This window comes from Cornus florida, unplaced genomic scaffold, assembly GCF_030987335.1.
Source record: "Cornus florida cultivar Cherokee Brave unplaced genomic scaffold, ASM3098733v1 CherokeeBrave_3.0.0_Hap2_Chr02, whole genome shotgun sequence".
NCBI lineage: Eukaryota > Viridiplantae > Streptophyta > Magnoliopsida > Cornales > Cornaceae > Cornus > Cornus florida.
In genome coordinates, this window is record NW_026775572.1 from 19,267,828 (window position 1) to 19,292,500 (window position 24,673).

The 24,673-nt window shown below is 33.2% G+C and overlaps 4 protein-coding genes across 4 annotated transcripts in view; 1 reads left to right on the plus strand and 3 right to left on the minus strand.

The window, feature by feature from the left end:
• Positions 1–1,983: 1,983 nt before the first annotated feature.
• Positions 1,984–3,039, minus strand: LOC132295767 (probable carboxylesterase 7). Its single transcript, XM_059794056.1, has one exon. The coding sequence runs from the start codon at positions 3,037–3,039 to the stop codon at positions 1,984–1,986; it is 1,056 nt and encodes a 351-aa protein (XP_059650039.1).
• A 3,141-nt stretch (positions 3,040–6,180) lies between these two features.
• LOC132295768 (probable carboxylesterase 7) lies at positions 6,181–7,209 on the minus strand. The gene has a single exon (XM_059794057.1). The coding sequence runs from the start codon at positions 7,207–7,209 to the stop codon at positions 6,181–6,183; it is 1,029 nt and encodes a 342-aa protein (XP_059650040.1).
• A 7,150-nt stretch (positions 7,210–14,359) lies between these two features.
• On the minus strand, positions 14,360–15,676 carry LOC132295770 (probable carboxylesterase 7). Its single transcript, XM_059794058.1, has one exon. The coding sequence runs from the start codon at positions 15,674–15,676 to the stop codon at positions 14,360–14,362; it is 1,317 nt and encodes a 438-aa protein (XP_059650041.1).
• A 4,008-nt stretch (positions 15,677–19,684) lies between these two features.
• Positions 19,685–24,673, plus strand: part of LOC132294065 (presequence protease 1, chloroplastic/mitochondrial) — a 27,911-nt gene continuing 22,922 nt past the window's right edge. Inside the window, exons 1-5 of the mRNA XM_059791787.1 lie at positions 19,685–20,078; positions 20,166–20,352; positions 21,528–21,702; positions 21,800–21,932; positions 22,226–22,296. Of these exons, the coding sequence (XP_059647770.1) occupies positions 19,793–20,078; positions 20,166–20,352; positions 21,528–21,702; positions 21,800–21,932; positions 22,226–22,296 (852 nt within the window). The 5' untranslated portion in view covers positions 19,685–19,792. The remainder of the gene's footprint in view (positions 20,079–20,165; positions 20,353–21,527; positions 21,703–21,799; positions 21,933–22,225; positions 22,297–24,673) is intronic.

The window sequence follows — 24,673 nt, forward strand, 5'->3', positions numbered from 1 at the left end:
TCTAACAATATGAAAAATAGAATATTACAAGTTTCAACCCTTAGATCCTAACTCTTGTTCTCACTCTCTTGTTTGTGATTTTCAGTGTCTCTCATTATCCCATTTTGACCTTAAATAGAAGAGAGTACTAGATAAGGTCAACGACTCAGAAACAAAAAATGACTTAAAAAATTTTCTTTTGGGATTGTTGGCGCACAAAACTCACTTTTCAAATCAATCGGATCACAACGTGACTTGGTCGAGGACAAATTGGGATCATAACATCACACTTGATACTTAATAGGGTAACTAAAAGAAATTAATTTAATAGTTAACAACTTAAAGGTGGGAAGACATCTTAAACACAAGAAAGGTATTAGGTGCACCCGGCGCATCAGGTTCATCCAAACTATACTTGTTGCTTACGCGCGAACGCGTGTTATCCACGTATAATTCGAATGAATCGATGCACCGAATCTGTTTCCTAAACCCCCCTTTATTACATTCCAAGGGTAAATATTAAAAATAAATAAAGAAAGAAAAAAGATGCAGCTTCACCGACATATCACTCCTACTCCACACCTGAAAAATGTTAAGATTGGAATGAGATACACAGCCAAATAAGCAAATATGCCTATCCTTATACTAATGTTAAATGTTTACGTTATTAAAATTTTTATTATAGTTCAGTGCACAAGTAAATAATATGCATATTCATATGCTAATGTTAAATGTTTACGTTATTAGGGAGTAATATTTTATTATTATTATTATTGTTCTAATTCACGGAATCCGAAAAGAGCAACATTGAATACTTTTAAGCCATTAAATACTACGTGGTGTCATTACATTTTGCTGAACACGACATACATGAACAATATAGCGTCAATATATAAATTGTACAAACACAAATAGTTTAAGAAAAATTATACTACGTATAATTGTCAAAATGTCAGCAATTTAAACAAGCGTTTAAGAGGTGAGAGATTATTCTAATTTGACACGGTATTTTTATTTTTTAGTTGAACTATATTCTTTGGCATGGTTTGATTTCTGTATCACGGAGTATTACTCATAGATTAAAAATAAAATGCACCTATCTTTCTACGGGCATATCATTACTTATAGGCTCGTGATACTTTATTAGTTTTCAAAGTAGAAGATTAATAGTTCAAATTTCTTTGACAAAAATATGACAATGACAATTTTAACAGAATTAAGTGACCCAATCCGGATCTCAGGAGCATAACGGTATTGGCAGAGATCCGGTTTTGCTTTCGAATTGTACTTCTAACTTGAATGGCGCATGTCTTGTGAAACCGATGCGTGTTCTAAAAAAATAAAATAAAATAACATGGCCAAGAGAATTGAAGCCCAAGCCCAGTAATGTCAACATTAATTTTTTAGAAAAAAAAAAAAAAAGATTATGTATGGGTGTGATTAGAGACTTTATTTTTTTTTTTTCAAGAGCCCCCTTATCACAGATGTTAGAGGCTTAGGGCTCTTAATTTGTTAACCCACTTCTTCACTTTCTTTTTATTTATTTATATTTTTTTGAAAAAGTTAAAACAAACACATATCCAATATCCCTGCATTTGAAAATGAAAGATTATACCGTTAGACTAAAGAGCTTTAGTTGAATTTGAATAAAGATTTCACGTACATGCATTAAAAATTAAGAGTATTTCTTCAATGAGATACAAATGTATATGAAAATTAAGGGCATTTCTTCAATGGGATACAAATGTATAAAATGCAATCATGTTTTAGCCGAGTAACAAAGTTCCCATATACATATTCACAATTGAAAATTAAGGGCATTTCTTCCATACGATAACAAATGTATAAGGTACAATCACAAATTACACTATATTTGTCAATAACAGACAGACACAAAACGAACTCTAACCTTAACAAGCCAAAATATTAGAGGTAATATAACCAAGAACATATATATATATATATATATATATATATATATATATAGTTGTATGGCATTAATGACTAGGCATGTTTGTTTACGAAAGAAGACACTTTATTGAGTAGGGCATGAGAATTTGCACTATCGGGTTCTCTCAATTGGAACACATTGCTCTCACCTTTAGTCTCATAAAGCTCCACTTCTCCATTCCAACCACTCTTACCCAATGCCTTGTAGTAATACTCACCCCTATCTCTCAACCGATCATTCTCAGCAACACATACCAGCACCCTCGTGCACCCTAGTTTCGACAAATTCGGATCCACAATCGGGTTTAACCTCGGGTCATCCAACTCGATTTTCATCCCTGTCGCTACGTACCACGAGGTATGGACCAAATTTCTTATTTGGATTTCTTTGGGCTCATGCTCACCAATTGGTTTTTTGCCCCAAAAAAATGGGCTCATTAGAACCATACCCGCAAGCATGAAACCCTCCAAATCTTCTTGACCGGCCCACATTGCAACATTGTGTGCTATATTAGCACCTGCAACGTCTCCAACAAGGTACACACTTTGAAAGTCAACATAGTCATTGAGCCATGCCTCACCACCACCACCTCCCTTGGAGTGTTGAGCAACCCACCTTAGTGCAGACGATGAATCTTGGTAAGCCGCGGGAATAGGATGCTCTGGGGCTTCCCTATAATTAATAGATAACGCGACGACATTAGCATTCGCCACAAGTGAGCTAACGTAGTTATGGTAAATCGGATTGAAAGCACTTCCAGAGCAAAAACCTCCACCGTGGATATAAATTACTAAAGGAAGTTTGTGTCCTTGGAGGGTGGGAATGGAAATGGGGATGTAAAGCCTAGCAGATACACCATTTTGTGGGGAAATCACGACGTCTTTGGATTTGACACTGGTTTTGGGATCGGTTGATGATGGAGGGACAATGTCGTCGTCTAATCTCTCTATGGTGTTATTGTGGTACATATTCATGAAGCCTTCTATTTCAAGTTTTGGGCCACTGAATAGTGGAAGGAAAGGTGAAACATCAAAATGAAGCAATGTGCTTGAAGCCACCGAAAAGAAGAAGATGAACAAACAATAAAATGATGACATTTTGTTACCCATTTTTGTTTGAGCCTTCAATAGTGAAGGACTAAATGTCACCATTTAAATAGGTAACTAGTATATTCTAATTTAGATAAAAGTGGCTTTTTGGTTGTTTTGCAATAACCAATGTGGTTACCAAAACAGCAAAAGAGATAGTGGTTGTCAATGCATCTAAGGCAGTTCGACTGGTGCCTCTTGGTTAATAATGGAAACTTGGACAACTCATCTGTAATAAACAGAAAAAGAAGAAAGCCACTTGTACTTACCACCCAATTATATTTAATATAATATAATATAATAATATTATATTACAAAGGGTACCTTGGTGGGTGTATTTTAGTAAAAGTAATTCCTGGCAAGCGAAAGTGAGTTTTCTGAATATATATATATATATATACTGTATTTAAAAGAAAATTTTATTGCAAAATGTTACCAGTTAAGAGAATTTTATGCAATTCAATTTGATGAAATTTATATTATTTTTTTCATCTAAAATGTTAGTTTTAAAAGTTTTTCAAAATTCAACGAAAACACTAACACACTGAACTTTCGAAACATGCAATTTAAAAGTCATAATGAATGTTTTAAAGCCCAATACTCCACTTTATTCACTTTCTCGAGTTAAAATAATTATATTTGTATATAATTTTTAAAAATAAATTTTCATTTTTAAGTTTCTGAAGATATCTTTTGGGTCTCAAAAGTAAGAGTAACGAAATTTAAATAAAAAAGATAGAGAATTGACATTAATATTATCTTATATTAACATGCTAAGGGTTCAAAGAGGCCTCCCTTAAAATTTTTGCCTTGGTCTCAACTTTTGTTGACCGGTCATGAATAGTTAATGTTTTAAATGAATTTTTTCAAGTGATTGCTCATCATCTTTTCAAATAAAAAGTGGAGGGTTGGAGTCCAAAAAACATAAATGTAAAAGTGTGTGGCACATGTTTGTTTGTAATTCATATACAAATTTTAGTATACATTGTTTTTTAACCTTTCATTATTCTATTAATTATGACTGTAGCCCAACTAATCAATAAGTTCACAAAAGATAACTCAACAATAGTATCAATTGAAATAATTTTATTCAAAATCAAGTCCAACACATTTTTTTAGGTAAAATGATATGGATTTTTCTATGAAGTGATATATATATATATATATATATATATATATATATATATATATATATATATATATTTCCAAAGTTACTATAGAATGATTAAATTGAATGTTTCGATAATGAAAAGATATGTTATTTATGTTATATTTGGTTAGAGGGATTGATGAACTTTTTCGTGTTTGGTTGAAGGGAAGGAGGGAGAAGGAATGCTTCACTTCATCCCTCATTTCTTTATGTGTTTCTGTCTCCCCAATTTTGGGGGAAGAGAGGAGAGCGAAAATTAATAATTACCTACAAATATCAATTTTCAAATTTAACCTTTTCAAATAATTATTAATAAATTGAGAATGAGCCACTGGGCACAATCGTTCCAATGGATGCTTGTACACCCTTTCATGTCTCTTTATATCATATAATGCTCCAAATAATATGTATACATTCTTTATATATAGTCTTCTCATGTCTTAGGGCTTGTTTGCGACTACTTTTGCTTCGTAAAATCAAAGCAATTTTTTTTTTTTTTTTTTTTTTGTTTAAGTGTGTTCAATAATATTCAGAAGGACATTTAGTAACATCTTATTTGTTGTAAGATTTTTGAAAAACATGTTTGATAAAAAAAAAGTCTTCCAAGTTGAAAAATAAAAAGCTAGTTAAAAATGTCATTTAAGACTTTTTTTTAGGTATTATTCATCGCCACAATGTTTTTGCTACGAATCAACGGAAAACACCAATTTGGTGCTTTCGATTTTAGTCTCTTTTTTAGAAACTTTTCGGTACTATTCAACTCGCGGCAAACATTATTAAACAAGCTTTGCTTTGGTATTTTGCATCGCTATAATACACTGTCCAAAGCAAAAAAAAAAAAAAAAAAAAACATGAAACACAAACAATTGCCAAACAAGGCCTTAGTAAGTAAAATTTTGTTTTCATGAAATAAACCTCAAGTGATCACTAAAGAGCAATTTTGTGTTTAAATTTTAAGGTCACTTAATGCATCACTCACAAGAGTTAATCTTACAGCTCTTAATTTGTTAATCCACTTTCCAAGAGCTCTTAATTTGTTAATACATTTCAATGTTTACAAAAACAACAAAAAGTGTTTTAGCAACAAGCCAATTATTGATGACATAAGTTGGAGTCATTTATACAAGAGGGAAGAAGAAATTGTTACATGGGCCGCCAATTACAAATAGCCATCCAAAATAAAAAAAATAAAAATAAAAAGAAGAAGAAGAAGAAGAAGAAGAAGAAGAAAGAAAGAATAAAATTAATACATTTATTTGTGTCACATATATGATATGATTGGACATTTAATCCCATCTCAGATCATGTAATAATTTTTTAAGAAAGAAATTAGTATAAAACTTAGAGAAAACAAATTTTGTGTAGAGAAGATAAAGTGTCAAAATGCCATATTTTAGCAATTCTATACATTTCATCCAAAATATCATTTTTTGACATAACAACCATTCTTTTTCAACTACAATATTTTTGACAATTTCAAATTATGAGAAGTCACTTGAGAGTTCATCGGGGTGTATTATTTTCATCAGCCTTTTGAGAACTGCTATATATAACAATACTATACTTTTGAAAGCCATTGGAATGTATTATTTTCATTCACCTGTTATATTTTGACTTTAAAGAGTCCCTTTGAGAGAGAGAGAGAGAGAAATGCTCCGACCCTTCAGAATTTGAATAGTTAATGTATGAGTAGAGCAATAAAGTTTCCATATACATGCACGAACAATTAATGGCATTTCTTTAATAAGATAAGACATGTATGTAGCATAATCACACGGGATACCATTCTCTAGTCTAATGGTGTAATCGCTCTTCCAGGAAGAGAGTTGATTGTTCGAGTACCACTAGAAACATGTTCTGAATAACAAATGTGTTCTTGTTTAAACCTCAAAAAAGGAAAAGGAAAAGAAAAAGAAAAAAATTACACCATAAAAGCCATTGCTGCAAACCTATTCCAAATTCAGATGATGCCAATAACAAAGAACATAGTTATTTGGCATTAATGACTAGGCCTATTTGTTTATGAAAGAAGACACTTCATTGAGTAGGGCCTGAGAATTTGGAGTATTGGGCTTGGTCAATTGGAACACATGGTTCTCACCTTTAGTCTCATAAAGCTCCACCTCTCCTTTCCACCCACTCCCACCCAATGCCATGGAGTAGTACTCACCCCTATCCCTCAACCAATCTCTCTCAGAAATACACACCAGCACCCTTGTGCACCCTAGTTTCGACAAATTCGGATCCAGAATCGGGTTCAACCACGGATGATCCACCCCTATTTTCATCCCGGTCGCCACGTACCACAAGGTCTGGATTGTATTCCTCAATATGGTGTCCTTGGGCTCATGCTCACCAATTGGTTGTGTCCCCCAAAAATATGGGCTCATTAGAACCATACCAGCAATCTTGAACCCATCCAACCCTTCTAGCCCAGCCAACATTGCCACATTGTGTGCTATATTAGCACCTGCACTATCACCAGCAAGGTACACTTTTTCAAAGTCAACATAGTCATTGAGCCACGCCTCATTACCAAGCCCCTTAGAGTGTTTAGCAACCCACTTAACCACAGACCATGAATCAAGGTAAGGCACAGGAACAGGGTTCTCCGGGCATATCTTATAATTGACGGACAATGCGACGACACTGGCATTAGCCGCGAGCGAATTCACATAGTTATGGTAAGCCGGACTAAAAGCACTCCCGGTTACAAAACCACCACCGTGGAGGTAAATTACCAGAGGAAACTTGCGTCCTTGCGGCAGGGCTGGATTGATGGGGACGAAAAGCCTAGCGGCCACACCACTTTCTGGCAAAACCACGACGTCTTTGGAGTTGACACCGGCTGTGGAATCGAATGACGGAGGGACCATGTAGCTGTCTAATCTCTCTATGGTGTTGTTGTTGTACATGTTCATGAAGCCTATTATTTGAAGCGTTGTGCCATTGAATAGTGACAGGAAAGGCGAAACATCGAAATTGAGCAATGTGCTTGAAGCCGCCGGAAAGAAGATGAAGAAACAAAAAATTGGTGACATTTTGTTGGTCATAAAATGTTTGAGGCTTCAATGGATGTGACAGAGAAATGCAAATGAGGAAGGACTCAATATTGTCACCATTTAAATAGGTGACAATGTCCTAATTTAGTTTAAAGTGACTTTTGGGTTGTTTTGCATTTTACCAATGTAATTACCAAAACAGCAAAAGAGTAGATCAATAGCCGTCATTTATTTTTTGGCAACGGAAGAGACACAGAGTGGTTTGTTAATCCACTGCATCTGAGCCATTTAAATTGGTGCATGAATGGAGAGTGTCGTTTTAGATAATAGTGGAAACTTGGATAAATTATCTGTAATTAAACAGAAAAAGAAGAAAACCACTTGTATTTACTAGAATTATACAATCATTTTTCTTTGGTATTTAAAAATGAGAGACTAGTAGAAATTGCTTATGATTTTTCGTTTGATAAATGTATTTAAACTATGTAGTTGAAGATAAGTCACACAGAGCGGGAGTGAGTGCGGGAGGAACGAAAGCGCAAAAAGGTCAAAATCCAAAAATTTTGAGAGCAGCAGTCTTGAGAGCGTTCATGATTATTTATTCCATTAATGATATATGTAATAAATAAACTAATAACCACTTGTATTTACTCATGATTATTTATTTATGATTATTTATTCCATTAATGATATATGATTATTTATTCCATTAAACAGAAAAAGAAGAAAACCACTTGTATTTACTAAAATTATACAATCATTTTTCTTTGGTATTTAAAAATAAGAGAGTAGTAGAAATTGCTTATGATTTTTCGTTTGATAAATGTATTTAAACTCATATAGTTGGAGATAAGTCACACATAGCGGGAGTGAGTGCGGGAGCAGGAGCGAGAGCGCAAAAGCGTCAAAGTCTAAAAATTTTGAGAGCGGGAGCGTCTTGAGAGCGTCCGTACGCAAATATATTCATAATTATTTATTCTATTAATGATATATGTAATAAATAAACTAATTTTTCTCACTAATAGATGTGTGATTTATTTGTAATATTCTTTAATTGAAAAGTTTTTTCATAGTATATTTTCAAACATGTATAATTAATATATATATTTCTCTCTAAATACATATGGTAGTATAGCAACGCACACTAAAATTTAAATAATTAATGTATATATTGAGTAATAGTGTAAGTAATAAATACATATATGGTAATATAGGTGTTCCATATCAATGGGATTCTAACAAATTTAGTTATATAAAATAAATTCGTATGGAATTCACAAATTAGGAAAAACAAATTCGAGAATTGCAAAATTGAATTCGCGGATTTTGTGCGAATTCGCTCTCAAATCACAAATTCGCTTACGGAGCTTGAGAGCGGAGTCTCTTTGAACGAATTGTGTGACTTACTTAGAGGCATGAAATTGGTATTATTTTGGAATTAAAATTCAAGAATTATTATTATAATTTTTTTGTCCTTACAAATATTGGCAAATTTTGAAACTTTCACATCCATTCTGTTCTGAAAGAGATGAAATACCATTAGCTTTTGGTTGTGAACAATATTATTTAAAAATTTAAATTAATTTGTCTAAATGGTTGCTCATCCTCTTTCCAAATAAAAAGGTTCAAGTTATAGTCCTCCATAAGATAAATGTAAAAGTGTGTAGAATAACTTTGCATATGCTTTAATATTTAGTCCCAAAGATTATGATTCAACAACAAAGCTTCAATGATATAAATTGAATATTAATCGAGTCCGAAACAAATAGCATTTAAATTTCTCAACAATCCATAATGTTGAGAGATTGAGGATAATACGAATGTGGCCGTCTCTTTTTTTTTATGGTCTTTTGTTATAAGAGGGTTTGTCTCACATCGGATTTAAATTGAAAAGTGAATGGGTATATATAGTTTGAGTGTTAACTCTCTTACTTAATAGCTTAAGTTTTTTTTGGTCGGATTGCAAATACTTGACCCATTACAATTAGTATTAGAGGTAGACACAATCCTTAATCCAATGCCTGACTCGGAGGGGTCCAGATTAACATCTCGAGTAAGGTGATCTGATTGCAACGCGAGCTTCACTAGGGAAAAAGAATGTTACAAGGGAACAAATAAAAGATTTTATAAATATTCTTATGTTGTTGGACTTTTAAGCCTTATATATATTTATTTATTCCATAGATTTGAAAATTCTAATTGACCTTGCCATGAACCCTTTCAAATGTGCTTTTGGGTTGACGGTCCAATCATGTCCCCGGTCGAAGGGAAAGAAAGTGAGGCGCTACTCTTTTTTAAAAGGGTTAATTACAACGACCCCTCTAAGGTTTGCCGTTTTAACAGACATATATAAGTTTGTCATTTTTTGGACAATGAGACCCCCTGTCAATTTTGTAATCCAAACAAGGCCTTATTGGTTGCGAAAAGACAATATTGCCCCTGAATATTTAAATCACTTTTATCCTAAAATATTATGCATGGCAAAATGTCTAATATACCCCTCCGTTAATAACAGCCACACAAAATGGCGCCATTTGATGCAAGCCACTACCCACCCACCTACCCCATTTATTTCACATTTGTCTATCTCACTAAACTTCTCAATTTCTCTATCACGATCACGATCTCTCTCATGATCTCTCTCATGTTTATCTGAAAGAAAACCAAAGGCTTTACCGTTTTTTCCTTTCATTTCTTTATCACGATCTCTCTCACTATTTATCTGCTCCAAAAATGTAACATTTATTTCTGGAACGCTAAAGTCGGTTGCTTGGTGTGCGTTCAAATTCTTGGTGGTTTGTGTAGTGTTGTTCATTTTTCTGTTCTTCAGATTCTTGGTGTTTATAAAACATTCACAAAAAGAGGAACCAAGGTTTATAAGAATGTTTTTATCATTTGCAGCAATATTAAATGGCTTTAGTGTTGGTTGTAGACCATTTATTGGTCTGATTTGGTGGTATTTTAATTAGTACAGTGGGGCTTGATGGGAATAATGGGTTATACCCATTTGCATTTGCAGTAGTGGAGTCCGAAAGTAAAGAAAGTTGGACGTGGTTTTTGGAACACCTACACAAAATCACTGGTGACACGTATGAGAATTTGGCTTGGGTAATAATGACTGATGGTCAAGAAAAGGAATACTTCCGGCTGTGGATGAGGTATATCCTCATGCTCTTACTAGATGGTGTTATAGGCATATTTATGCTAATTTTAGAACATTGTATCATGTTGTTAAGTATAGAAAATTATTTTGGGTGGCAGTTAGGGCTCATAGAGGGTTGGAATTTAACAATGCTATGGCAAAGATACGGCTCATAGAGAGTTGGAATTCAACAATGCTATGGCAAAGATACAAAATAAATGTCCAGAAGCATGGCAGTGGTTGATGGACCATCCACTTGAAACATGGGCAAGGCATAGGTTTGATGAGAGACAGAAGTGTGATTTTTTGACAAATAATGCAATTAAGTCATTAAACTCATGGCTTAAGAAGGTGAAGGCAAAACCTATAACTGCTATGTTTTGAGGGTATAAGAACTAAGCTTATGAGCAAATTCTCCAAAAGGTTTCAGAAAATTGCTACTTGGGATAATTTTGCAGTCCCAAAAATCAAAAACAAGTTGAATTTAGCTATTGAAAAGGCAGGGACATGTCAATTGATCTGGCGTCCCAAAAATCAAAAACAAGTTGAATTTAGCTATTGAAAAGGCAGGGACATGTCAATTGATCTGGCCGGGTGGTGACTTCTATGAGGTAACAGAGGAAAATACCTTCAAATATATTGTCAATCTTCAGAGCAGAACTTGTTGTTGCAGGGAATGACAACTCATTGGTGTGCCATATAAGCATGTAGCAATATATATTACATGGAAAAGAGAGAATATTGAGGAGTATTGTCATGAATTCTTCGGTAGGTACACTTATGTGAAAGCTTACAAAAATATCATATATCCCATGCACTATTAGACTTTATGGGATGAAGTACCTAAGAAGGATTTGCTTCCTCCAGTTCTAAAAAGGCCTGCAGGAAGACCTAGAGTGCAAAGAAAGAGGGAAACTGATGAACCACAGGCTAGTAAGAGGTCTACCATTATTCATTGTAGCATATGCATGGGTACTTGACACAACAAAAGGGGTTGTCAAAGGGCTCTAATTTAGAGCAAAGGATCAAGGAAAAGAAAACAAGGTCAGCATCAACTTCAGCAACAACTTCAAGAAAAGGAAGGAGAGGAAAGAAAGGTGAAGTACCAAGGACATGGAGTGAAGCCACAGCAGCAGCACAGGTAATTCTTGGTTATTTTAAATTCGTTTAATTTCTTTTAAAAAAAGCCAAATTTTTTAAAAATCAAATCCAATTTTTTGTCCAGGTAATCCTTGGTTATTTTAAATTCATTTAATTTCCTTTAAAAAAAGTCAAATTTTTTAAAAATCAAATCCAATTTTTTTCCAGGTAATCCTTGGTTATTTTAAATTCATTTAATTTCCTTTAAAAAAGTCAAATATTTTAAAAATCAAATCCAATTTTTTTCCAGGTAATCCTTGGTTATTTTAAATTCATTTAATTTCCTTTAAAAAAAGTCAATTTTTTTAAAAATCAAATCCAATTTTTTGTCTAGGTAATCCTTGGTTATTTTAAATTCATTTAATTTCCTTTAAAAAAAGTCAAATTTTTTAAAAATCAAATCCAATTTTTTTCCAGGTAATCCTTGGTTATTTTAAATTCATTTAATTTCCTTTAAAAAAAGTCAAATTTTTTAAAAATCAAATCCAATTTTTGTCCAGGTAATTCTTGGTTATTTTAAATTCATTTAATTTCCTTTAAAAAAAAGCCAAATTTTTTAAAAATCAAATCCAATTTTTTGTCCAGGTAATCCTTGGTTATTTTAAATTTGTTTAATTTCCTTTAAAAAAAGTTAAATTTTTTAAAAATCAAATCCAATTTTTTTCCAGGTAATCCTTTTTATTTTAAATTTGTTTAATTTCCTTTAAAAAAAGTCAAATTTTTTGAAAATCAAATCCAATATTTTTTCTAGGTAATCCTATTTTTTTTTTCTTTTCAAAATTCTCTCATTTTTCTTTCCTTTTTAAATTTTTTGTCAACTATTTTTCTTTCTTAAATTACTCAATGATTGACATATTATTTTGAGTAATTTTTCTTCTTTTGTCTCTTGATTTATAGAATCTATATTTATTGTCGTGATTATTAATTTCATTTGTTTGATTTGCCATATTATTTTAAGTAATTTTTCTTCTTTTGCATTTGTTTGATATGCCATATTTATTTTTTAATGTACACTTGCAATAAATGGTTATGCACAACTCACTCAGTATAGTAGAGTTGCAGGAACATCAGTACCACCACAAGCCAGCCAGTCCACCCAGTCCAATGTTACCACTTATTTGATTTGCATTTGTTTTAAGACTTTATTAATGTAAAATGATAGTTATGTAATGGGCTACTGAAGTACTTGCAATTTTTTTTTTTCCCCTGGTGCAAAGCTTCTGTTGGCTATACAATGTTACAAAGGATAACTAAAGTACTTACCAATTTTTTATTTTTTTTATTTTTTATTTTTTTATTTTTTGCAAAGCTTCAATTCCATTGTAATTGCAAAGCTTCAATTTTATGTAGGTGCAAAACTTCAGTTCCATGTAAAAAAAAAATTTGGTGCAAAGCTTTGTACTTAAAATGAGACAAATCTTCCACTTGCCATTTTCTGTATTATTTCTCCTTTATTTCACTATTTGTATTTTGACATGTATATATATTGCAAGATCTATTACAAGTACCATTAATGTTAAATGTAGGTTATATATAGCAAGTTCCATTATATATAGCAAATTCCATTGTAATTAACCTTGTCAATATGGTAGTTATGGCTGTTAATATGGCTAGAATTTTTGGTACCAAATCAGCTGTTTTGGCAGTTATGCACTTTTTTTTCCCTATCAAATGGTAATAAGGGTAGTTTGGTCCAATTAATTCAATTGTAAAGTAATAAAGGTCCACAAACAAGTCAAAGGGCAAATTGGTCAATTTTTCATGTGTCAGGTGTGCTAGATGGTGTCAGGAGGTGTTTTGTCAACTTTATCAAATTTCAAGGGATCTCATTGTTTAAAAAAGGGCAAACTTATATATGTCTGTCAATACGACAAACTTCAGGGGATGTCGTTGTAATTAACCCCTTTTAAAATGTTAACATCTCTAACCGTAACTGTCACGTGTTTGATTGTTCGATCCTATCCCCAATGTGCCGGTATTGATCTTATGTCTGACACCTCTCATGGAATGTCCATGCTTCTTATCTCTTGGCATATGTGAACCTTAAGTTAAATTCCACACAAAATTAAGAGTTAGATATACGATACATTGAACGCATCCTCTTAAATACATAGATAATTATTAGCCTAGGTCTAATCAAATAAATAAATAATTTAACTATTGTTATTCTATGTTTCTGCTTACATTTGGAGGTACATACTACGTAAATAGAATTCAAAGACTATTGCCCACTTAAGTTTAAACAAGATCCCATTAAGTGGACTTACGTATTGACTCATTGATGAACATCCCATTATTCAAACTCTAATTGTCTATTAAAATAATTTCCATTTCATGAACCCTTTTTTTTTCGTTCTGTAAATACCATTTCATGAACCTTATACACAAGATCAAGGAATAAAAGGGCAATGATAACGCTTCACTTTGAAGCCCAAGTCCACTAGTGTCAACATTTTTTATAAAAAAAAAAAAGATTATGTAACGATGTGATTAGACTAATACGTATACCTATGTTATGATAACATATGACTTTCAATAACACTCGCTTATCACAAATATTGTTAAGAGGCTTAGAGCAAAGTGCAAAGTGCAAAGTGAAAGTGCAAAGTGCAAAGAGCAGAGCAATAAAGTTTGGATATACAGGTACTCAAAATTAAGGGCATTTCTTCAAAAAGATTACAAAATTATCAGGTACAATCATAAATTACACCGTAAAGACCAAGTGATCTTTTGCCCAATGGTGTAATCTCTCCTCTCCAAAGGGGAGACTGAATGTTCGGGTCCTACTAATATCGAATAACGATTGAGAAATTTTGAAGACACGATTTGATCTCAGTTTTTTCGTAGGACTTCAGGGAGCTAGCCAAAACATTAGAGGTGATAAGCAAGAACATATAATGACTAGGGTCAGGGTTCTTTGTTTATGAAAGAAGACACTTTCGTGAGTAGGGCCCGAGCACTTTCACCATCAGGTTCGGTCAATTGGTACGCATGGCTCTCAGCTGTAGTCTCATGAAGCTCCATCTCTCCTTTCCACCCACTCGTACGCAATGCCTTGGTGTAATACTCACCCCTATCTCTCATCATTTCATTCTCAGAAATACATACCAGCAGCCTTGGGACCCCGAGTTTCGACAAATTCGGATCCTTAATCGGGTTTAACCACGGGTCATCCAACCCGACAATCATCTCCGTCGACACGTACCACAAGATCTTCATACTAGTTCTCCTTTTGAAGTCCTTGGGCTCATGCTCACCAATTATATCTTTCCCCCAAAACAATGGACTGAATAGAACCATACCCGCAAGCTTCATACCGTCCAACGAATCTTGCCCGGCCCACATTGCCACATTGTGTGCTATATTACCACCTGCACCATCTCCAACAAGGTACACACTCTTAAAGTCAACATAGTCATTGAGCCATGCCTCAGTGCCACTTCCATTGGAGTGTTTAGCAACCCACTTAAGCGCAGACCATGTGTCTTGGTAAGCCACCGGAAGAGGGTGCTCCGGTGCTTGCCTATAATTAACGGACAACGCGACGACACTAGCATTCGCCACCAGTAAGTTTACGTAGTTATGGTACTCCGGACTAGCAGCGCTTTTAGTGACAAAACCTCCACCGTGAACGTAAACTACCAGAGGGAATTTTTCTCCCGGGGTTTGAACGGGGATGTAAAGCCTACCGGTTATTCCATTTTCTGGTATAATTTCGACGTCTTTGGATGTGACACCAGTCCTGGAATCGAATGATGGAGGGACATTCTTGTGGTCCTCCTTTATTCTCTCTAGGGTGTTGTTCTTGTATATATTCATGAAGCCTCCTATATGAAGAACTCCGCCATGGAATAGTGGAAGGAAAGGCGTAGCATCAAATTTATGCAATTTGATTGTTCCTGAATTGTTTGAACTTGAATTGCTTGGAGGTGAACCAGCAGATTGATTCGATTTGTTTGGACTTGAATTGTTTGCAGGTTTATAAACAAAATGTTTCAAATTGGTTGAATTTGAATCGCTTGATTTTGAATTGCTTGAAGGTGGACCAGCAAATTGTTGGGGTTTGTTCGGACTTGAATTGTTTGCAGGTTTATAAACAAAATGTTTCAAATTGCTTGTATCTGAATTGCTCGAACTTGAATTGTTTGAACTTGAATTGCTTGCACTTGAAGCCACCGAAAAGAAGATGAACAAACATAAAAATGGTGACATTTTGTAACCCATTTTTGTTTGAGCTTCAATAGAGATCGTGTCACAGAGAAATGGATATGAGGGAATGGACTCAATGTCACCATTTAAATAGGTGTGACCATATCCTAATTTAGATCAAATATATCAACTTTCATTTACCATAATAGCAAAAGAGTGACCTGTGCTTACAAATAAAGTGAATCAACAGCTGTCGTTGGTTGGTTGTCCCTCCAATACATCTACGCCATTTAAAGTAGATAATAGTAATTATTTGGATAAATCCATTGTAATTAACAGAAATAGAAGAAAAGCCAATTGTATTTTCCAAAACAATACAATTATTTTTCTTTGGTATTTTAAAAATGAGAGTATAGTTTGACTCGGTCGTTCGCTGAACCGGCCCGTTCGGTCTCGAAATTGAGATATATTGGAAGTTGCCAATCGAACCGGCTGGTTCTCAGTGAATCGACCGATTCCCAATGAAAATCGTCCGTTTCAGAAACGAATAGGCCGCTTCAGGACCAGAACTGTCCGGCGACGACGAAGAACAGAGGAAAAAATCCGAATCAGCAGAGAATCTGTTCAGCTTCTTCTGATTTCTGTCTTCAAAGAACGAAAATTACAATTGCGATTTCGAGCACTGACTTCTTTGGAAGAAGATGAGAGTGAAGAGAATCGATCTCTTATCTATCTCTCTATCACTTCATCTACTTAGGGTCTCATTCTAGGGTCGTTTGGTTTTTCATTGAAATTTAGGGCTTTGTTGTACATTTCATGGAGATTTTGTGGAGACTAGAGTGAGAGAACAGCGAGAGAAACGATTTCAGATAGCATTTTGTTGGTTGTATATGGGTGTTTTGCTGGAGGTGAGAGAATAGAGGAGACAAAAACGATTTCAGACTTTTTTTTCGGATGTCGTTTTGAACCGGTTAACCATTTAAAAATGGCTCCCCTAAAGTATATTTGGCGCGTATTTTAATTTAAAATATGTGAAAAATATTTTAATTTTTTTACATTGTATAAAAATACTCCATTTGATATAAATTAGTATTGTAATACTTGTTTTGTCCTTTTACTCTTTCGAAAATGTTCAATGGAATATATATGTTACTAATCTCATAGAATAGGGATGTTATGTGCACATTGCCTTATATATATATATTTGAAACTTTTTTCTCTATATATATTTCTAAATATATATTTTTTAAACTTTGAGAATTTGTAAAACAAGTATTTGAATTTTTTGAGATTTTAGTTTACTCTTTTCAACTAATTTATTTATTTATTTATTATTATTATTATATTTTTTTTATATCAACACTGTTAAATAAAAAAAAGGAAAAATTTCTCAATATTAGTGTGCACTGATTTTCAGAGTTTAAAGCAGATCTATTTTCTTTAGTTTGCACTTTATTTTCATTTTTTATTTTCTATTTATATCTTAATTTTCTTTTATATTTATATTTTTATCTTTACTTGTCCATTGCAACGTCCTCCAATAGTGTCATTTTCAATTTGTTTGTAAAATTATTTATTTTTATATATTTATAAAATTGTTCAGTAAGGGCAATTTAGTTAACTTATGGTTTAAATTTGTTAGAGGGACCTATTTGCACCAGTTTGAAACTTTAGAAGTATTTTTTGCACGTGATGGGCATCTTCCAATAGTGTCATTTTCAGTCATTTTATAAAATTATTTATTTTTATATATTTTATAAAATGGTTCAATGAGGGTAGTTTAGTCAACTTAAAGTTTAAATTTGTCAGATGGACCTATTTGCACCAAATTAAAACTTTATAAGTATTTTTTACACATGAGAGGTGTGATATACACTGTAATCATACTTTAAGGATATTTTATGTATTGACCCATTTAAAAATGAATTTTTTAAGCCATATGGCCTGAGGCTATTGTTGTCATAATAATTTATGTTTTTCTTTTAATTTAATCTTTCACTTAATTTATTTTTATTATTATTATTATTATTATTATTTTTGGATAACCTAAGGTATCTAAGGCTTAGGTTATTCAAAAAAATGTTTAGAGATATGTATAGAGAAAAAAGTTTCAAATATATATATATATATATATATATATATATATATATATAAGGTAATATGCACATAACACTCATATACTATGATATTAGTAGTATATATACCCCCTTGGGCATTTTAAGAAGGAGTAAAATGACAAAACGGGTATTATAACACTAATTTATGTTAGATGGTGTATTTTTGCACAATGTGAAAAAATTAGGTGTGTTTTTTGCACATTTTTTCAAATAGGGGTAAAAGTGCTATGCAAAGCATACTTTAAGGATGTTTTCTGCACTTGTCCCATAATTATAATACCTTCAATATAACAATGTTATTTGTGTGGTATCCAAATTCCTATATTCAATATTTAAAAAGATAAGACGCTCTTTAATTTTGGAAAAAAAAAAAAAAAAAGTGCTAGATGAATAATAGGTGATTTAAAATTCACTAAATAGTTCATTGCTTGTACTCAGGAGGCACACACCCATATCATACTCGTGTTGTGGTCCCATCTATATGGGATATCAACGCTCTTTGTCATTGGATACTCCCCAATAAAAAAAGAAAATGATAGAATACTCGAAAAATATGATAGAATACTCAAAAAATATCTCCAAAATAGTCACCGAATCGTGAGGTAGATTGGCCATGTCAGACTTTAAAAAAAAAAGAAAAATTCGTCTTTGAACACCCATCTTTTAGTTATAAATCAAGACATCACCTTTTAGAAAAATTTCTAAGTAATTTCGAGATCTTGTTAGTCTATCACTTTTGCTTTCACTTTTTCTAGACTTTTTGTAGGCTTGGGATTCCATCTGATAGACTACAAAGATTTATACAAAAAATTATCAAAACTATATAATAAAATAAAATAAAATAAAAAACCTTAATTTCTTTGATTCTACCATCACCATGTCGGTGTCATAATTTGCCCTAATTTTTGCTTTCAAAAATTGTGAAAGAAAGTACCAATTGAATAGCTATTGGAGAAGAAAACTCGTTACAAAACTTAGAGGGAGTGTGAATCCTGGATCGATGTTGTTGTGAGAATATGTTCTTATTTAATTTTTTTTAATTTGTAAGAACTTTTATATATATGTTAGATTTGTATATTTAACCACCATATTTTCACATCAATGCCTTTCTCTATCCACGATCATTGAGCAGGCTTTTATTCTTTTATTTTTTCCTTCAATTTACGCGAAAAATTATAAAGGAAATTTATTCTTTGAGTCTTACCTTTAAAAAGTCTGTCGTAACCAAACCACATCACGCTTCAGTAATTATTTCAGGAATAAGATTCAATTGCTCCATCACTACTCTTATTCCTCCGCTTTTTAAATAAAGAATTGAGTGTACAAGTTATTTGATATGTAATCTATTTGTATGTGATTTTTTTTTCTTTTTTGTTTTCTTTTTTGTTCTCTTAGAATTCAAACGCATAAGAAAGACACTGACAATATATATATATATATATATATATATATATATATATATATATATATATATATATATATAGGAGATGATCCCAAATCATTGACAAACACTTGAGAATTGTGTGTAAATGATTTTTTGAGGCATAAATACAGGATCAATGTTGCTAAAATTTCTAATTTTATAAAACAATTATGACGTCATAAAATAAAAACCGGCTAATTAAATTGTTGGATGTGTGTGAGAACTAAACCCTATTTCTGACGGTCTGGATAAAGAAACATTGTGATTAAAATGGATGATGGGTAGTTGAACTTGAACCCCAAAACCAAACTTTTAGGCCCATTATTAATACCTATGGCCTTTAGTTTAATCAGTCCTAACCCAAAAACCAAACTTTTAGTCGCATTGTTGATACCTATGGGCACACCCACGGACAAAAGACTTGCTATATGGCCAAAGGTCAACCATATAATTTTATGGGCCCCAAGAAAAGTTTTACTTACTTCTCAAGCCACCACAACGGATCTTTTGGCCCCAAATCCCTTTACTTGATATTTCTTTCCCTCCTCACTCCAATCCAAAGCCCCCCATCTCTCTCTCTCTCTATTTCCTCATCTTGAACCTCTCTCTCACTACCTCTTACTTTCTCTCTCTACACCAGCGCTTCTCTCCATGGAGAGAGCCGTTCTCCTTCGCTCTCTCTCGTCTTCTACTCTCAACTGCACAAGACTACTCTTCTCTCGCTCTTCACCCAGACTCGCTCGTCGTATCTCCTCTGTCTCTCGCTCTTCACTCAGAAGACAACAACAATTAATCCCAAACCTCCATAGACGCTCTCTTCATCGCAACAATCTCAGACGAATTTCAACCGCCTCATCTATTCCATTTCAATCAAAGAGAAGCTTATCTCTTCTCTCCCCGAGAGCCATTGCCACTTCCCCAGCGCAACCCTCTCCAGGCAAGTAATCGTGTTTTCGCATATTTATCGAATCCAAGTGATTGATTCAAAATTTGTGGGTAATTTAGGGTTTCTTGTTGTTTATAGATGTGGCTGGGGGTCATGATGATGTAGTGCCTGAGAGGTTTGGGTTTGAGAAAGTCTCGGAAGAGTTTATTGAAGAGTGTAAATCCAAAGCTGTTCTTTTCAAACACAAGAAGACTGGGACTGAAGTCATGTCTGTGTCGAACGAGGATGAGAATAAAGTATTTGGTATTGTTTTTCGCACTCCTCCGTAAGTATTCTTTTTCTCTCTGTAGGCAAGAAAATTTCTTGGTATATAAACTAATTTGTAAGTATGCTATGGGTATTTGACCTTTCTCTTCTTATTTGTATTTATATCCATATATAGTGTTGGGAAGAACAACTCTTTTAATTAGTGCTTTGTCTCAAATGTAATTCTTTCAATGGTAAGAGATACATTGATTGTTGATTTTATGCCATTTGGTTTTTTCTTTCTATAGAGATATTGAGAATATGCCTTCCGAAAAATTTGAAATTGTCATATTCTAAAAGAAGGGGATCATTACATGGTGCATGGTAAAACCTCAAATTGCATGGTACGTGATGAAATAATAGGTGAGACAAGCATTGGATAATGGCCTTCATCATATTTCTAAAATAGTTCATTCTCATATTCTATATTGCTCAAGGGTTGAAATGGTCACATTCTAATAATTAAGTTGAAATGGGTTATAGATGATCATATTTGGAATACCAAAAGATTGATCAACATTCAGTGGTGTCTTGCAAACTACTTGTGCAAGTTTTAGGAATCTAATGCTCTTTTTATTTACCAAAGAAAAAAAACATTTCTAATGCTCTCTTTGGAATATGAAAATTATGTTTGATCAACTCTATAACAGCTGCTTTGGACAGGTTTTTTATGAAGAGGTTCGACAATCAACAAATTAATTATCAAAAAAAAAAAAATCAACAAATGTCTCTCATTAGTAAGCATTAGTTGTCCTAAAATGTTTAAACCTTTAAAAGGAAATAACAAAAGACCATAATCAGGCGATTGGGATGGTTGTTGCAACAATTAGGCCACTGACTATCAAGCTAATTAGGCAGTAATTGAGGAATGTGCTTCTTTGCTGTTACCTGAGCTCTCTTAAGCTGTAATATGAGAAGATTATTTTAGTATCTAGATTTATTTCTACCTTACTAAAAAAAGTATTATATGGGGAGTAACAAGGAGTTAAACAATAAGAAAGAGGTGATCTGTTTATCAAAACTTACATCCTAAATTTTTTTATGTGTTCTACTGATTTTAAGGGAGTCTGCATCTTTTTATGCCACTATTTCAACTTGAGCCCATTCAAAATTCTGTGTTTCTAACAAAAGAAAGTGCCAGTGGCCCAGTTGGTCAATATCTTATCATTTCATTGTCACTAATTGTTCATGCAGGCAAGATTCAACTGGGATTCCTCACATATTGGAACACAGCGTATTGTGTGGGTCAAGAAAGTATCCCTTGAAAGAACCATTTGTTGAACTCTTAAAAGGGAGCTTGCACACTTTTCTGAATGCATTCACATATCCTGATAGGACTTGCTATCCAGTTGCTTCCACAAATACAAAGGTTAAAGCAATTTTGGAAGTTTCTGAAATGAAAATATAGATGTGGTCTCTCGTGTATCTTGTTCCAAATTGATGCATGGTCATTAATTTCCAAACAGGATTTCTATAACTTGGTAGATGTGTACCTGGATGCCGTCTTCTTCCCTAAATGTATAGAGGACTACCAGACTTTCCAACAAGAGGGTTGGCATTATGAACTAGACAACCCATCGGAGGACATAACATACAAAGGTTGTTTCTGATAACTTTTTATTTTTCTTTTCTTTTCTTCTGCCTCTTCCTCTCCATCTTCCTTTTCAATTTTTTTTTTTGTCCATATACCTACCCTCTAAATTATTTTATGAGTGGCTGTGTAGGAAATTTGTCTTTCTTTGTCCAGTGTCTTTTTCTTTTCTCTTCACATTGCTCCAGATTTTTATATCATTTGATACAACCACATCCTGATCAGATAACTTTTTTTTTTCTTTCTTTTATTATTATTATTATTATTTTCAATTTTATAAACTATTTGAAGTCAACTTCAGGTGTTGTGTTCAATGAGATGAAAGGTGTATATTCACAGCCTGATAATATACTAGGCCGGACCTCTCAACAGGCAAGTTTGCAAGTCTTGTTCATCAACTTCTTTACACACACACACACACACACACACATATATATCTCATAACTTGTGGTTATTTTGTCAAAACATAATGTATGAATTCTTTTATTAATTAGGAAATTACTTCATTAAATTAGCCTGTAAGAATTTTTTTTTTTTTTTGTGTGAATAAGTAAGATTCGCGTATGCATGTGCAGATGACTTTGACTTAAATTTATTTAAGCTCTTTGTTAAAAAGATTTCAGTGTAGCCTTTTCTTTTCATGTTGGTTGTTGAACCCAAATGAAGCCTTCCAAGCAGTTTGCCTTTTGTTCTTTTTCTGTAACCCTTGAAAATAGTGGTAAGTTATTCATTGGTTAATTTTTTTCTTTCATTTCCTTGTTTCCTTAATGATACTAATCTTGCTGGACATCCTGTAGAACTTTTGAGTAGTATGAAATTGTTATTAGTTATTTTTCAAGTCATAACTTAAGAGGGCTAAAGTAATGGTAGATCCTTACTTTGTTTGGCAGAAACTCATATCTTGAATATTCTGCTTGAAAAACTATTTTTTGGCAACTTAAGATTAGAAAGCTATATGCAGGGCCGGCTTGATATAGGCAACACAGCTCAAAAAGAGGCATTCTGAAAATACTTAGCATGAATCCATTTAATCCAAATCTTATTCTTCTTCTGCACAAAATCCCAGCACATAGCAACTTTGGCAGCAATATCAATACCATTAATTCTTCAATTGGAGGCTAAAGCGAAAACTTTAAACGAGACCTGTAACATTTGGGGATTCTTAATTGGTGCTGAGCTAACTATAGTGCAAAGTCTTATCTCTTTGGTTAATAAGATCTCGTGGGAAAATGATCCCACAAAAAAAGAATTGCACAGTACGAAATAACATCTTCAGCCCGAATCAAGGAATCTCTTAGATATGATAAAAAATGGATCTTGTTCTTGGTCAGAGATTTCTCTATGAAAAATATGACAGCCTCTATATCACTTTTACCACATGTTTTTCTTCATTTAACTCTAAATAGAACACGTCACGTCATAGACTCATCATACACAAACATTTTTTTTTCACTCCCTCCACATATTTGCACAAATTAACACATCAAAACTCACTCTTATCCCAGCACATAGCAACTTTGGCAGCAATATCAATACCATTAATTCTTCAATTGGAGGCTAAAGCGAAAACTTTAAACGAGACCTCTAACATTTGGGGATTCTTGATTGGTGCTGAGCTAACTATAGTGCAAAGTCTTATCTCTTTGGTTAATAAGATCTCGTGGGAAAATGATCCCACAAAAAAAGAATTGCACAGTACGAAATAACATCTTCAGCCCGAATCAAGGAATCTCTTAGATCTGATAAAAAATGGATCTTGTTCTTGATCAGAGATTTCTCTATGAAAAATATGACAGCCTCTATATCACTTTTACCACATGTTTTTCTTCATTTAACTCTAAATAGAACACGTCACGTCATAGACTCATCATACACAAACATTTTTTTTTCACTCCCTCCACATATTTGCACAAATTAACACATCAAAACTCACTCTTATCTAGCCAAACATTGCTACACTTGAAAAATGATTATAGAGATCAATTCACAAATGCCACAGGCATATAGACAATTAAACTAACACAAATCATACACCGCACCCATCCAAAAAACCTATCAATCACTAGGCATTTTATCATATTACACTACTATCATATATATATATATATATTCAACATTCTTGAGGATAATGGAAAGCATTTGAAATTATCTCAAATACGAGTAGTTACATAGGTAAGGTTTATGAGAGAGAGAACTAATTATTTTTTGAATATCAATAATTGCAACTTCATGTACCCTTTTTTGTTGGGGTCAGGGGAGAGATTACTCCTCTCTTGAGGAAATTGTTGACTTCATGGGCTCTTTGAGTTCATAGATTTTTGTTTTGTCTTTGTATAGTTTGGGACGCGTTCCCCTTTTGAACGCTCTTTAATACATTTTACTTATCAAAAAAAAAAATTAATTGTGAAGGTTTTTTTAAGAAGAAAAATATTCACTCTTCTTATTTTTCAAGAGAGACAATTACAAGATAAATAGTAGAGGAAGGCCACCAAATCAGGAAGCCCACAAAATCAGCAAATCAAATCAGCAAAACTCTAGGCTAGAAAACAGGAAACAGAAACTACTAAAATCTGAAATATTAGTTTCAGATTTTATTTTCAAAAATTGAATTTCCTAATTTATTTCCTAGAAATCTGACACCCCCCCTCAAGTTGGAGCGTAGATATCTATCATGCCCAACTTGCTTATAAAGAGCTCAAAACTAGATCTGAAAAGTCCTTTGGTGAAGATATCAGCTATTTGTTGAGTA

Excerpts from the sequence above, each read along its gene's own strand:
- LOC132295767 (XM_059794056.1), bottom strand. The coding sequence starts at position 3,039 with ATGGGTAACAAAATGTCATCATTTTATTGTTTGTTCATCTTCTTCTTT.
- LOC132295770 (XM_059794058.1), bottom strand. The coding sequence starts at position 15,676 with ATGGGTTACAAAATGTCACCATTTTTATGTTTGTTCATCTTCTTTTCG.
- LOC132295768 (XM_059794057.1), bottom strand. The coding sequence starts at position 7,209 with ATGTCACCAATTTTTTGTTTCTTCATCTTCTTTCCGGCGGCTTCAAGC.